General features: G+C 45.2%; 1 protein-coding gene across 2 annotated transcripts; it reads right to left on the bottom strand.

The window, feature by feature from the left end:
* Nucleotides 1-121: 121 nt before the first annotated feature.
* Nucleotides 122-4174, bottom strand: LOC139547148 (large ribosomal subunit protein uL2). 2 transcript variants are annotated; one of them, XM_071356199.1, is made up of 6 exons: nucleotides 4091-4174; nucleotides 2915-3057; nucleotides 2629-2770; nucleotides 1588-1806; nucleotides 918-1033; nucleotides 122-311 (listed from the first exon to the last, which is right to left on the bottom strand). In XM_071356199.1, the coding sequence occupies exons 1-6, from the start codon at nucleotides 4158-4160 to the stop codon at nucleotides 153-155; spliced, it is 849 nt and encodes a 282-aa protein (XP_071212300.1). In that variant the 5' UTR covers nucleotides 4161-4174; the 3' UTR covers nucleotides 122-152. The 2 variants fall into 2 exon arrangements, with proteins under 2 accessions (XP_071212300.1, XP_071212301.1); XM_071356200.1 differs by having other exon boundaries at nucleotides 3612-4107.
* Between the last annotated feature and the right edge of the window lie 11697 nt (nucleotides 4175-15871).

Raw genomic sequence — 15871 nt, 5'->3', positions numbered from 1 at the left:
AACACTGAAATATGCAGTGTTTGATTAGTCTGCTCCAACCCAATTTCACCAGTTAGCGAGTCCTCTAGGTTCAAACTCCACTGGACCACTAACCTAACAAATGGAGTCAACACAGGTTAGCTTCCTTGGAACATATTTTATTATCAAGACAGCTAGTTCTCCTTCTCTGAGACAGTCTTTGTTCCACGCAGTCTGCCTGTACGACGGGCAGCAATGAGACCGACCTTGCGACCAGCAGGTGCGTCCCTCCTGATAGTTGAGGGTTTTCCAATATGCTGGTGGTTACCACCACCGAAGGGATGCTCAACAGGCTAGAGGGGGGAAAAGGGGAAAAAAGTCAGCCAAGCTGTTCTAAGAATGAACTCTATGCCCCAACATGAAAAATGTAACCAACAGCATTTATAGTAGTTGGGGCTTAGCCATGGTAAATCACAAGCCTCAGCTTTTTACCAAACAAGGTGTGGCAATTGCCGCTTTAAGTTAACGTCTGTGCATTGGGTTTGCTTATTTAGTATCTAGCTATGTGGTGAGAATCCCCTCCTGGATCAAGAGCATGGCTGTTTGTTTTGTACATGCAGTTAACTGTAGCATTTGGATGTCTGTCCTGCAAATAGTTTGTCACGACTATAAAATGTTGGCAATCCGCTCCTTAGCATTGGATTTTACATGTACTTGTTAGCATTGCTAACCTTCAGATTACAGAGGCGGTGTTCAGTGCCGGTATTACCAAATATCGGTTTGACAACCTGGATACCTCCCAAGCCTAGTAGGGCCATCTACAAACCTGAGGTACATCAGGTGCAGAGAAAGACACCATCTCTGGAAAACTGCTTGAAGTAGAACTTCCAAATCTAACCTTAAAGTTTTACATGAACCTACCCAAAATAAACTAATATGCAGAAGAGATGTCCACTTACGTTCATGGCCACACCACGGACACGTGGCCATGAGTTCCTCTTGGCCTTGTACTTGTGGTAGGCACGACCGGCCTTCAGGATGGGCTTGTCAATACGTCCACCTCCAGCAACCACACCTGTTGACGAGAGAACCATTACTCCGGTGGACAGTAGCACAGGATTACCTAACCAGCCAATATGTTCTGAAAGCAACCATATGACTGGTAGGACCCATATTCTGAATGGCAGTAAACGCTTTTTAGTTTTCCTTTTCTCTGGCAAAACTGTCCAAATACATGTCTTGATTAGAGGGAATCTGTTGCACAAGGGGGTTAAATTTTACAAACATTTGTAAATTGGACCCTTATGAGAAAGTGGTAGTGTCCCAATATCTGTACTTGCATTTCTAAAAAGGCATTTTGGGTAGCGAAAACAGTTTTACATTATGAAAATTAAGTATGCTTTAAATGCCAGGATGTCCTACTCATTCCAGCTTTTCTTCTAGTAGAATTCACTGCACACTGACGCATAGAATCATCTTCTGAGACCGACACGTTTGACAACAGCTGACAGGACTTGATAACTAAATTAAGTAGAATGAGCCTAGTATGCTGAAATACATCCACCTCACCATTAATTAGGAAAAACTCAAACCTTCAGATACACAAAGCAAAACATCTCATGTTCTTACCAACAACGGCTCTGTTTGCGGAGGCGATGACCTTCTTGGAGCCAGAGGGCAGCTTGACCCTGGACTTCTTGGTCTCTGGGTTGTGGGAGATGACCGTGGCGTAGTTCCCAGACGCCCTGGCCAGCTTGCCCCTGTCACCAGGCTTCTCCTCCAGACAGCAGATGATGGTTCCCTCAGGCATGGTGCCCACGGGCAAGACATTACCAATGTTCAGCTGAGCTGAGAGATAATTGTTATTAATCCTTGCGTGTAAGCTAGCATATGGAATTGTTTTCAGATATTCATACAAACATTTAGCAATTCAATTTTAGGACAAAGTTTGTTTAGAATATTTTTTAAACAAATGATTTGTTTAAACATTCAATTTGGCCTTACTGCAATTAACCTATAGAAGCACATTGAATTAATAGATCCATACATTAAAGAAGAAAGAAAGTTTGTTTTATCTTTCCTATAGAGATAAGATCAGGAAATTGCTGGTACCAGGCTACCTTCAGACACGATGTGACAGTCCTAGAGCATAACAACATATATTTGTGAGATTAACTTTAGAGGGGTCACAATGTGTAGCTTAAACCATTTGGACGCTACAGACAATAGTTGGCAAATCGGTAGTACCGACTTCAGACAGGTCCAGTGACGCTTGTGGGAATCATAGAGGCCAAACCATTAAGACGCTACAGATGTTTTCAAGATCTCATGGTCTGACAAACACTGCTGTAGCACTGCCATCTTCCACTGCAGATGCAAAATGCCGCATGCGGTTGATTGAGATGCAGCCCATCCAAAAAAGATGGATTTTGATCTGATTTTTTTAAATGCCAATTAGATTTCTGCGGGGGCTAGGACATTGACTTTAGGGGGTTAAGGTGTCCAAGGGCAGGACATGACTTATGTTCAGCTGACCAGGGTATTGTTATTAAGGTAACAAGGTATTCTAGATAGTTCAAAACATATCCTAGATGAGGTGACAACTGCTGTGTTTGACACACACTAAGCAGACTACAGGTAATCAACCCCATGTCCAGTTCCATTCCTCACCTTTCTTGCCACAGTAGATGAACTGTCCGGTGTGGATGCCCTCTGCAGCAATAAACAGCTCCGTCCTCTTCTTGAATCGGTAGGGGTCACGGAAAGCTACCTTGGCCAGGGGAGCACCACGGCCTGGGTCGTGGATGATATCCTGAGGGAGACAACGGTCAAGTCAGGTCCAAAGCAGATTGTTTTAAGAAGTTTTGTTTAAAACTATGCATGGCAAACTCAACTTGGGACGTTGTAGAAAACTATATTTCAACAACATGAAAAATGTATATTTTGAGAGCATTACCTTCACAATTCCCTTGATGTAACCATGACGTTCAGCAAAGTCAATGTGTCTGAGTTTAGCGGCACCTTTTCTGTGCTTCACGTGGGCTTTGAACACAGAGCCAGCACCTTTCCTCTGTCCCCTGATAACACGGCCCATTGTGACTGGAAACAAAATGAGAATTCAGTTACAGCCAGGATCAAAGTATACCTAGTTCAACAGTTCAAGAGACACTTGACAACATTACATCAACTCTTAGTCACATGCACCAAATACAACAGGTGTAGACCTTTGTGAAACGCTTACTTACAAGCCCCTAACCAACAATGCAGTTTAAAAAAAATACAAATAATTAATAAAATATCAAAGTAATTAAAGAACAGTAGTAAATTAACAATAGCGAGACTATATACTGGGGGTACCGGTATAGTCGATGTGCGGGGGGCGGTTAGTTGAGGTAATGTGTACATGGAGTTAGTGACTATGCATAGATAATAACAGTATCAGCGGTGTAAAAGGTGGATGGCTACGTTCATGAATGCATGTGTAACGTTGAGTACACACAATATCGCTACATATACCTGCCATTGGCAGTTGACGTTTAGTTATATACCCGTTACTTAACTTGCTGCCTAACCAACCATGATATCAAGTAAGAATCCTTCTCTGCAAGGGGGAATTGTTAACTTATAAATGACTGTTAATGGACAATACTTGCATGTGGTTGTAAAGTTGTCAGTCAACTAACGTTAGCTAGCCGACGCTAGCTAGCTAACGTTACCCCTTAATGTTCAGTGTCGACTCACTACACAACTAGAAACTAACCATGAAAATAAATACTGGGTAAAAAATACAAAAATATATACAGCAATGGCTGTAGATGGCTCTACGCTCGTGGATAATAAATACGGAACGTCTGAACAAATAACAGAACCAGAAAACCGGGCAACCGGTAGCGAGTGATTACTGCTTCATCAAGAGGAAGGAGCCCATGTCACTGCGCACCCATATACACACCACAATCATCTTAAGATGTAAAACGCATTAAAAATCTAATTTTGTCGCTTCAATGATACAACGACTATAGTTAACAGTGTCTATTATACGTTTTCAAAGTTTTTTTTCGAGTGGATGATAGTATATTATACAAGATTTAACTCGGATTCAGTGAAGAGAATAAAATCAACATTCTCCTACCTAAACTCCGATGACGGAAAGAGGAAGTGTAAGGTTGAGCTAGACGATTTCTTCCGGTGAGATAGACCATGGGTCTGATGGGAACTGTAGGCACGTGATTTTTTTCTGCTGTAAATCTGATTGTTCAGCAGATGACAGCAAATCGTTAGCAGACATCTATTTGTGTTTTATAAAGCTTCCCTACACACACTGTCTTGTACAACTAACCCTGTGACTTGACAAAATTCAGTCCCATTCAAAATCCTATTTTCCCTATAACCCTAACTTTAACCCCAAAACCCCTCCACACACACAGTGGTCACACAGAGCAGGGTGCATCCAGGGATGTCAAGTTCAGGGATGTCTCACTCACTATGAGGCCTTATAGTGTGTCTAGCATTGTGTTCCCTTGCTCAGACGTTGCTGACCCATGCCAGATCTTACAACACCTGGATAGGTACTTGACGTATCAGCTAACCACATCATGTGTCATAGCAATCTGGTGCCTGACTGCAGAGTCGATGGCGTGGCACGCAACCATTGGTTGATGCATACAACAACTGAGCAAAGGTACACGGTCAATAATTCCTTCTTCCCAACTCCCGCTACTTCCCTTCCTCCCTGTGGCTTGCTATTACATAACTCTTCCACAGCCAAGCTCTGCCATATAACCAATTACCTCTGATTCACCTGATCTCTCCCATATATGCTCCACCTTGGCCAAACGACTGGGATTGTGGCCTACTGGGCAGGCTCACTGGCAGAGCTGTGTCTCAGTACTGTAAATGGCTTCCTTGATCCTTTCCTTATCTCCTTTCCTTCATCACTGAGCTAGATAGAGGGGAGGTAGGAACTGGAAGGAACAGGGGAGAAGCAAAGAGAGATAGCAATGAAGAGGCAGAGAGAGAGAGGTCTGCAGAGCGCATTTGACCATGTAAGCTACATAGCCTCTTGCCTTTTTTCCTCCTCTCCTTATCTGTACTGATCTGGCAGGGTACTATGGGGGAACCTACTAAAGGTACGATTAAACCTGTCAAACACTTACAGATCAGTGTTGAATTGCAGATGAAGGATACAAGGAAAGGAGCCCTTTCAGATTATTGATTGAGTTCACTGAGGTATCGTATATGATTGAGATACAGCCAAAGTGGCAAAAGGTCTTGCTTCCTTTCCTTATTTCCTATCTTAATAAATGTTTACTACCTTACATTTTTTGCAATTATATTATTTACTTAACTACGATACGCACTTCACCTGAGCAAAAAGCAGATAAGGTAGACTTATATTTCCACGCAAAAGGTTGCGGGTTGGCGGGACTGGCTGACGTCACTTCCAGAAACCAGAATGCTTATGAATGCTACTCTCAGATGCTGAATAGCCCACGTTTTGCAAGCATGGAGAGGCGAGAGATAGCCAGACTAGTAAATTGAGCTAAGGAACAGAAGTTGGGTATTGGAGAAAGGCCATCAGTGTGTATTGTGCAAACAATACAGCGGATGGCTCAGAAACCTGACGAAAGTGAGGGTGCAGATGTGGTAAAGACCTCAGAGTCCGAGCCTCGCCCCAATGGTCATGCAAAGGACAATTCTGGCCCAGCGGGAGTGGAGAAAGTGGAGGCCTGCCTTTTGGCTGACCCATATGTAGTCTCATTGTTAAATTGGTGAATGTAGATCGAAGTGGACTTGTGATTATTTTCTGAGATTCCCAGATGTGGGAAGTGTTCAGAAGGGCATGGGACAAAGGTGGAAAAACCTGTGTGTGTCAATTGTGGGGGTATCCATGTTGCCCGGTGCGAGAGAGACAGGTTGAGGTTGTCAGAGTAAAATAGAAGGTGTTGTATGCTAAGGTAGTGAAGAGAGTAGAGGATGATGAGTAGAGGGTGAGTAGTAGGCCTAGGCCAATACAGAGTGATACGAATTTGTGTTTCAGCAGGGTTGGCTTCTTAGCATTCATTGCCATGGTTATCAACTGTTCCACAGAAATGGAAAGTAAATAGAAAATAGATGTTGTGGTGGCAGCTGCAGAGATGTACTTGGGTGTCCAAAGTTTTTCCAGAAGAGTTACAAGGTGTGTTGAATGAAAGCGTCCCGGGCCGTCAGCCTGGTGTAGGGTTAGTTAGGTTACTATAGTGGTATGGTGTAGGGTTACTTTGTCACACCCTGGTCTGTTTCACCTGTCCTTGTAATTGTCTCCACCCCCTCCAGGTGTAGATTGTTTCCCCCAGTGTATTTATCCCTGTGTTTCCTGTCTCTCTGTGCCAGTTCGTCTTGTATGTTTCCAAGTCAACCAGTGGTTTTTCCCGTTCTCCTGCCTTTGCTATTCTCCTTTTTCGAGTCCTCCCGGTTTTGACCTGTTTCTGGACTCTGTACCTGCCTGCCTAACCATTCTGCCAGCCTTGACCTCGAGCCTGTCTGTCACTCTGTACCTCCTGGACTCTGAACTGGTTTTGACCTTTTGCCTGTCCACGACCATTCTCTTGCCTATTCCTTTTTGGATTATTTAACATCTTAAACTCCAACCATCTGCCTCTTGTGTCTGCATCTGGGTCTCGCCTTGTGTCATGATATAGTTAAGTTAATATAGTGGTATTGTGTAGGGTTAGTTAGGTTAATATAGTTGTATCATGTAGGGTTAGTTGGTGGTATGTAATAGTGGTGTGGTGTTTGGTCAGTTTGTGGTATGTAATAGTGGTATGGTGTAGGATTAGTTAGGTTAATATTGTCACGAACCAGCTCGAAGTTCGTAACAAAAGTGAGACGATGTGGAGACAAGGAATAACAAAATGTATTTATTAAATAAAGTAAACTAAATATAATTAACAATGGTGTCTGTAATCAGTAGTGTAAGTGAATGTTTGCATGCATAAATGTGATAATGCGGGGTGTTGAAAGGTGCCAAAGCAAACAAACAATAGGCCACAAAAATGCCACAACAAAAATCTATCAGTGTCTGCCTGGAGAGAGTCTACTCAATGAATGGGGAAGAGGTGCATTTATCCTGGGACACACCCGAGCCCAGGTGTGTCCCATTTCGTTCACGACCCTCCTGGCTCTGCCCACCGACATCCTATTAAGGAAAACAAGAGCAAAGAGAAAGAATCCGGCAGACAGAGTGGCAGGGTCGTCACAATATAGTGGTATGGTGTAGGGTTATTTGGTGGTATGTAATAGTGGTGGGGTGTAGTGTTAGTTGGTGGTGTGTAATAGTGGTGTAGGGTTAGTTGGTGGTATGTAATAGTGGTATGGTGTAGGGTTATTTGGTGGTATGTAATAGTGGTGGGGTGTAGTGTTAGTTGGTGGTGTGTAATAGTGGTGTAGGGTTATTTGGTGGTATGTAATAGTAGTATGGTGTAGGGTTATTTGGTGGTATGTAATAGTGGTGGGGTGTAGTGTTAGTTGGTGGTGTGTAATAGTGGTGTAGGGTTATTTGGTGGTATGTAATAGTGGTATGGTGTAGGATTAGTTGGTGGTATGTAATAGTGGTATGGTATAAGGTCAGTTGGTGGTATGTAATAGTGGTATGGTGTAGGGTTAGTTGGTGGTATGTAATAGTGGTATGGGGTAGGGTTAGTTGGTGGTATGTAATAGTGATGTGGTGTAGGGTTAGTTGGTGGTGTGTAATAGTGGTGTAAGGTTAGCTGGTGGTGCAAACTCTTTGGTGTAGGGTTAGTTGGTGGTATGTAATAGTGGTATGGTGTAGGGTTAGTTGGTGGTATGTAATAGTGGTATGGTGTAAGTAGTTGGTGGTATGTAATAGTGATGTGGTGTAGGGTTAGTTGGTGGTGTGTAATAGTGGTGTAAGGTTAGTTGGTGGTATGTAATAGTGGTATGGTGTAAGGTTAGTTGGTGGTATGTAATAGTGGTATGGGGTAGGGTTAGTTGGTGGTATGTAACAGTGGTATGGTGTAGGGTTAGTTGGTGGTATGTAATAGTGGTATGGGGTAGGGTTAGTTGGTGGTATGTAATAGTAGTATGGTCAGTTGGTGGTATGTAATAGTAGTATGGTGTAGGGTTAGTTGGTGGTATGTAATAGTGGTATGGGGTAGGGTTAGTTGGTGGTATGTAATAGTAGTATGGTCAGTTGGTGGTATGTAATAGTGGTATGGTGTAGGGTTAGTTGATGGTATGTAATAGTGGTATGGTGTAGGGTTTGTTGGTGGTACATAGTAGTGGTGTGGTGTAAGGTTAGTTGGTGGTATGTAATAGTGGTATGGTGTAGGGTTTGTTGGTGGTACATAGTCGTGGTATGGTGTAGGGTTAGCTGGTGGTATGTAATAGTGGTATGGTGTAGGTTTTGTTGGTCGTACATAGTAGTGGTATGGGGTAGGGTTAGCTGGTGGTATGTAATAGTGGTATGGTGTAGGGTTAGCTGGTGGTATGTAATAGTGGTATGGTGTAGGGTTAGCTGGTGGTATGTAATAGTGGTATGGTGTAGGGTTTGTTGGTGGTACATAGTAGTGGTGTGGTGTAAGGTTAGTTGGTGGTATGTAATAGTGGTATGGTGTAGGGTTTGTTGGTGGTACATAGTAGTGGTATGGTGTAGGGTTAGCTGGTGGTATGTAATAGTGGTATGGTGTAGGTTTTGTTGGTCGTACATAGTAGTGGTATGGGGTAGGGTTAGCTGGTGGTATGTAATAGTGGTATGGTGTAGGGTTAGCTGGTGGTATGTAATAGTGGTATGGTGTAGGGTTAGCTGGTGGTATGTAATAGTGGTATGGTGTAGGGTTAGCTGGTGGTATGTAATAGTGGTATGGTGTAGGGTTTGTTGGTGGTACATAGTAGTGGTATGGTGTAGGGTTAGCTGGTGGTGCAAACTGTTTTCCCTTTCCCTCTTGCTTTTTATTTTTGCATCACAAAATGTAACATGATCGACCACACACTCCCGCACAGTAGCTGGCGGCATGCACAAACAAAATGTGCGAACGCCATGATACCACGGAAGAAGAAGGCTACAGGTTAGGGTGGCCGGGACCGAAAAGGTTGTTGGGACGTGGGTTGATTGGAGCTCTGGTGTCAATCATTGATAAACAAACAATAACATTTTACTCACTGTGGCGACGGTTCGGTGCGGCTGTGCTGTGACTTGGTCAGAGGTGGTAGGAGATATTGATGAACAAGAAAGTGATGCAAGTATGGAGCATAGTGGTACAAATAAAGGGGGGAGTAAGAAAGCGGGAGAGAAAGGGAGTAGGGGTTTGAAGGGGAGCGAGAGGTCTATGGAGGCAGAGAGGACGCAGAAAAGGAAGTTTGAGAAGAGCAACATAGTTTCCAACACCAGTGGCAGTTTGGAGGTAGATAGTACAGAGGAAGGGCAAGATAAGTGGCAAGGGGAGGAGGAGGAAAAAGTGATTCTGAAGTTAAGGGAGGAAGGGGGAGTTGGGGCGATGTGTCCGATAAGTTTGTCACACTGTGATAAAAGAGTTGACTGGGGGCCTTCCGGGTGCCGCAGCGGTCAAAGGCACTGCGTCGCAGTACTAGAGGCGTCACTACAGACCTGGATTCAATCCCAGGCTGTATCACAACCGGCCGTGATCGGGGTCCCTTAGGGCGGCGCACAATTGGCCCAGCATCGTCCGGCTTAGGGGAGGGTTTGGCCGGGGGGGCTTTACTTGGCTGACCTCGGTAGTCAGTTAAACAGGGTTTCCTCCGACACATTGTTGCGGCTGGCTTCCAGGTTAAGCGGATCATGTTTGGTCGGGTCATGTTTCGGAGGACTCATTACTCAAACTTCGCCTCCCGAGCCCGATGGGGAATTGTAGTGATGAGACAAGATTGAAATTGGGGAGAAAAAGGGGGGAAATGGCGCAGAGGGAATAAGATCTCAGAGTGGAGCAAATCGGGTGGTGTAAGGTGATGTGGAGCAGCTGGACTGATCAAACAGGGAAGCAGTGGATTAAAGGGGTGATAACAGGGGTGGTGTCAAGCAGCTGGACTGATCAAACAGAGAAGCAGTGGATTAAAGGGGTGATAACAGGGGTGGTGTCGAGCAGCTGGACTGATCAAACAGAGAAGCAGTGGATTAAAGGGGTGATAACAGGGGTGGTGTCGAGCAGCTGGACTGATCAAAAAGGGAAGCAGTGGATTAAAGGGGTGATAACAGGGGTGGTGTCGAGCAGCTGGACTGATCAAACAGGGTAGCAGAGGATTAAAGGGGTGATAACAGGAGTGCCTGTGAGTGTTAGTATTAAAGAGTTAAGTAACAATTTGAGAGGAGGCGTTCTGGTGAATGTTCAAAGATTGCTAACAACAAGGGGTGGAGTTAGGGGTGGAGTTAGGGTAGATAGCTGTCTATTCTGTTACACTTCAAGGACAGGGTACTGCCAAATAAAGTAACCATAGGATATACAGTGCATTCAGAAACTATTCAGACCCCTTAACTTTTTCCATATTTTGTTATGTTACAACCTTATTCTAAAATGGATTAAATAAATACAAATCCTCATCAATCTACACACAATACCCCATAATGGCAAAGTGAAAAAATATTTTTGGAAATTTTTGCAAACAAAAAAAGATAGGGGTCAAAATCATGTTTTCAATAACTTTCAAAACCCCTCCTTTTGAGGATAACAGCACAGAGCATTTTGTAAAATATTTTATTTTACATAAGTATTCAGACCCTTTGCTATGACACTAGAAATTGAGGTCAGGTGCATCCTGTTTCCATTGATCATCCTTGAGATGTTTCTACAACTTGATTGGAGTCCACCTGTGGTAAATTCAATTGATTGGACATGATTTGGAAAGGCACACCTGTCTATATAAGGTCCCACAGTTGACAGTGCATGTCAGAGCAAAAACTAAGCCATGAGGTCGAAGGAATTGTCCATAGAACTCTGAGACAGGATGGTGTTGAAGCACAGATCTGGGGAAGGGTACCAAAAAAGTCTGCACCATTGAATGTCCCCATGAACACAGTGGCCTCCATCATTCTTAAATGGAAGAAGTTTGGAACCACCAAGACTTTTCCTAGAGCTGGCCGCCCGGCCAAACTGAATAATCAGGGGAGAAGGTCAGGGAGGTGACCAAGAACCCGATGGTCACTCTGACAATGCTCCAGAGTTCCTCTGTGGAGATGGGAGAACCTTCCAGAAGTACAACCATCTCTGTAGCACTACACCAATCAGGCCTTTATGGCAGTGGCCGGACGGAAGCCACTCCTCAGTAAAAGGCACATGACAGTCCATTTTGAGTTTGCCAAAAGGCACCTAAAGGACTCACAGACCATGAAAAATAAGATTTTCGGGTCTGATGACACCAAGATTAAACTATTTGGCCTGAATGCCAAGTGTCACGTCTGGAGGAAACCTGGCACGTATTGTGTTTAGATTGATGAGGGAAAAAAACAATTGAATCAATTTCAGAATAAGGCTGTAATGTAAGAAAATGTGGAAAAAGTCAAGAGGTCTGAATACTTTCCGAAAGCACTGTAAATGGAACACGCTACCATTTGACCATAAACAACAGTTTATATACAAGATATGACGTCATAGGTTACAGAATAAATCTCCTCCTCCTGACCAATATAAAACAGATTCAAAAGTTCATTCCAACTTCCCAGCGCACACACATGACACATAATATAATCTATTCTCCTGAAGGCTCACTATCATTTATTACCACTTTAGCAGACAACTCAAGATAATGGAAGACCTAAAAAGTTACTCACTGCCTTATCTAAACATCTCAGGGCTAAGTTGGGTCAGTTCAACCATAGTTTAACGACCCTTTTTGCTTACTTTATAACCCACAGCACAAATCTCTTTTCACTAGGCGTGCAGAGTTCAATTAGTTATAGTTTTATCTAAATCTAGAAATTGTTTTAGTTATTATTAACAAAATTCCTAACAGATGGTTTCCAATCTAGCTCCCTGCAGCTAATCTGGGCGTGTGGTCAAGTACATGGGTTTTACTAGCGTTAGTTTAGGAGTAGAACAATCCATCATTGTTCCTAATCATTCTTGCATCTGAGAAACTAAGCCAGGTTGGGGGTTAAAACAACACCAGGTGCAGATAACCACAAGATGAATCCGAGGTGGCTTATGATGCCCCCCGATCTGCATGGGAGGGGTGGAACCAGCCATGACTAAGCATCTTTAGTGTCTGCTATGTAAGAACCAGGATTCCTCTGTAAGGTGAGGCTCTCGGTCCAACACTCAGGAGTGTTGGGTCGACCAGCACTCACTCCATTCACTTGTGTGTGTGTGGTGTGACCTGCTCTTCATTAATACGTTTTGAATAAGGTAATATCCTGATTGGTGATTGACCTTGTCTCTCATTATTGATTAGAATTGCCATGACAGATGTTATACCTGCCATGTGGCAACAGCCTGTAAGGAGAAAAAGAGGTGTGCCAGGTATGGAGGGCAGCATGAGTATGGGAGGTGTGAGTATGGTGGACAACCAACGTGCTGCAGCTGTGGGGGTGCTCATAGTGTGGCATATGGTGGGTGTGAGGCAATGAAGCAGGCAGTGGGAGTGGAGAGAATGGTGTCATATGAGGCAGTGAGGGTGGTCCAGGTCCAGGGATATACAGGTTCAAGAGATACAGGGGAGTACGGATGGATGGAAATTACCAGGTGATTGAAAATCTGAAAGAAATTAAAGATCTGGTGTGCCTGAATGATGACCGAGGGACCAGGATTGATGTTGCCACAGAGAAAGAGGACCTCACTCTGGACCTCACTCTGGTATCTAGTGCGATGGCAGGAATCTGTGAGTGGGAGGTATGGGGGGAGTCGACAGTAGGGAGTGTTCATTACCCCATAGTATGGACAGTAGGCCAGAAGGAGAAGGAGGTGTTAGTGGATGGAGTAATCAGGTGGGTGTTTGGAAGGGCAAAGTTGGATCAGTTTCAGGAGCTGAGTGAGCAGGTGATGGCTCAGGTGGATATGAGAGGGGATGTGGATAGTATGAATAACTGAGTTAGAACAGCTTAAGTGGGGGCAGCTACTGAGGCAATACCTAAGAGTTCAGGGCTGAGGAGGAAAGCAGTCCCATGGTGGATGGAGGAGTGTGGGGCAATGGTGAGGAGTAGGAACAAGGCATTTAAAGTACTGAAAAGGATGCTTAACTTTCAACATCTCATTCAGTATAAGCAGACTCAGGCCCTGGTGAGGAGAACTATCCGTTAGGCAAAGAGGTCATGTTGCCGTCGGTTCTGTGATACCATTGGAAGGGCGACACCTGTCGGAGAAGTGTGGGGGATGACTAAGAGGATGAGTGGTGTCAGAAGGGAGTGGGATTATCCAGTGTTGACAAGTGGGGAGGATGTGGCAGTAACAGATGAGGAGAAGGAAGAGATGATGGCCAAAGCGTTTCTCCAAGTACATAGCTCAGCAAATTTGGCAGAGGAGGGGCAGATGGGGAGAGAGAGCATGAAAGAGGAGCATCCTGGAGTATTGGATAGGAGGGAGGACGTAAAGTATGTGTTGAATGCACCATTTACCATGGCAGAGATGAAAAGGGCAATAAGTAAGGCTGGGATAACTTCACGTGGGAAATATGAGGTGTGCTATGTTATGTTGGCCCATCTTAGTGATGAGGCACTGGATAAGGTATTGGTGTTGTACAGCAGAGTGTGGGAGGAGGGTAAACTACCAGGCAGCTGGAAGGAGGCAGTAGCGATACCAATCAGGAAGCCAGGGAAGTACCCAACGAGGCCAACAAGCTATCAGCCAATGGCTTTAACATCACATGTATGTAAGATTATGGAATGTATGATTACGGGGAGGCTAAGTTAGTTCCTGTAGAGCAGAGGTCTAGTATCACCACATCAGAGTGGGTTCAGGAAGGGAAGGGGAACTATAGACCCAGTGCTTTGCTCAGAAGCAGAGGTCAGGAAGGCTCAGGTGAACAAGGAGTCTGTTGTAGCTGTCTTTTTTTATGTGGAGAAGCCATATGATATGATGTGGAAGGAGGAGTTGTTAATCAAGCTTGATATAATGGGGGTAGGAAGAAGAACATACAACTGGATAAAGGATATCCTGTTAGGAAGGTCTATCCAGGTGAGGGTGGGGAAGTCTCTATCAGGCAGCTACCTGGTGGATAACGGTACACCGCATGGGAGCGTATTTAGTCCTCTGTTGTTCTCAATCGTGATCAATGATGATTACTTTCAGGTACGGACGGATATTGGGAGGTCGTAATTTGCAGATTATGGGGCCTTATGGAAGAGCGGAAGAAACATGCCATACATAGTCATGAAGGTACAGGAAGCAATTGATGAGCTAGAGCAGTGGGCATTAATGTGAGGATTCAGGTTCTTTATAGAGAAAACTCAGGCAGTGTTCTTTACCAAAAAGAAGGTGGGAGATGAGGTATGCTTGAGGTTATATGGGATAAACTTGGAGAGGGTGGGGGCCTTCAGGTTCCTTGGGGTAGAGTTTGACCCCAGACTGACCTGGGCAGAACACATTGAGAGAGTGGTGGGAAAGTGTAAGAAGGTGCTAAATGTGATGCGCTGTCTGACGGGGAAGGAGTGGGGGGCTGGGCGTTCCTCAATGAGGACCATGTATGTTGCATTGATCCGGTCTGACAGGGAAGGAGTGGGGTGCTGGGTGTTCCTCATTGAGGACCATGTATGTTGCATTGATCCTGTCTGACGGGGAAGGAGTGGGAGGCTGGGCGTTCCTCATTGAGGACCATGTATGTTGCATTGATCCTGTCTGACGGGGAAGGAGTGGGGGGCTGGGCGTTCCTCAATGAGGACCATGTATGTTGCATTGATCCTGTCTGACGGGGAAGGAGTGGGGAGGCTGGGCGTTCCTCATTGAGGACCATGTATGTTGCATTGATCCTGTCTGACGGGGAAGGAGTGGGGAGGCTGGGCGTTCCTCATTGAGGACCATGTATGTTACATTGATCCTGTCTGACGGGGAAGGAGTGGGGGGCTGGGCGTTCCTCAATGAGGACCATGTATGTTGCATTGATCCTGTCTGACGGGGAAGGAGTGGGGAGGCTGGGCGTTCCTCATTGAGGACCATGTATGTTGCATTGATCCGGTCTGACGGGGAAGGAGTGGGAGGCTGGGCGTTCCTCATTGAGGACCATGTATGTTGCATTGATCCGGTCTGACGGGGAAGGAGTGGGGGGCTGGGTGTTCCTCATTGAGGACCATGTATGTTGCATTGATCCGGTCTGACGGGGAAGGAGTGGGGGGGCTGGGCGTTCCTCATTGAGGACCATGTATGTTGCATTGATCCGGTCTGACGGGGAAGGAGTGGGCGGCTGGGCGTTCCTCATTGAGGACCATGTATGTTGCATTGATCCTGTCTGGCAGGGAAGGAGTGGGGGGCTGGGCGTTCCTCAATGAGGACCATGTATGTTGCATTGATCCGGTCTGACGGGGAAGGAGTGGGGGGCTGGGCGTTCCTCATTGAGGACCATGTATGTTGCATTGATCCTGTCTGACGGGGAAGGAGTGGGAGGCTGGGCGTTCCTCATTGAGGACCATTTATGTTGCATTGATCCTGTCTGACGGGGAAGGAGTGGGGGGCTGGGCGTTCCTCATTGAGGACCATGTATGTTGCATTGATCCGGTCTGACGGGGAAGGAGTGGGGGGCTGGGCGTTCCTCATTGAGGACCATGTATGTTGCATTGATCCGATCTGTAATAGACTATGGCAGTATAGCGTATGGTTCGACAGCCCGGACCTGATTGGAAAGGCTAGATGTCATAAAGGGGCAAGGACTCAGAATATGTAGTGGGGAGTTTCGGACGTCCCCAGTGGCTGCACTACAGGTGGAGATGGGGGATATGCCATTGCAGATTAGGAGACAGCAGCTGGCAATTAATTATTGG

This window comes from Salvelinus alpinus, chromosome 20 (assembly GCF_045679555.1).
Source record: "Salvelinus alpinus chromosome 20, SLU_Salpinus.1, whole genome shotgun sequence".
Taxonomy (NCBI): Eukaryota; Metazoa; Chordata; class Actinopteri; order Salmoniformes; family Salmonidae; genus Salvelinus; species Salvelinus alpinus.
Note: the sequence above shows the minus strand (reverse complement) of the source record. Positions and strands in the feature narration are given on the sequence as shown.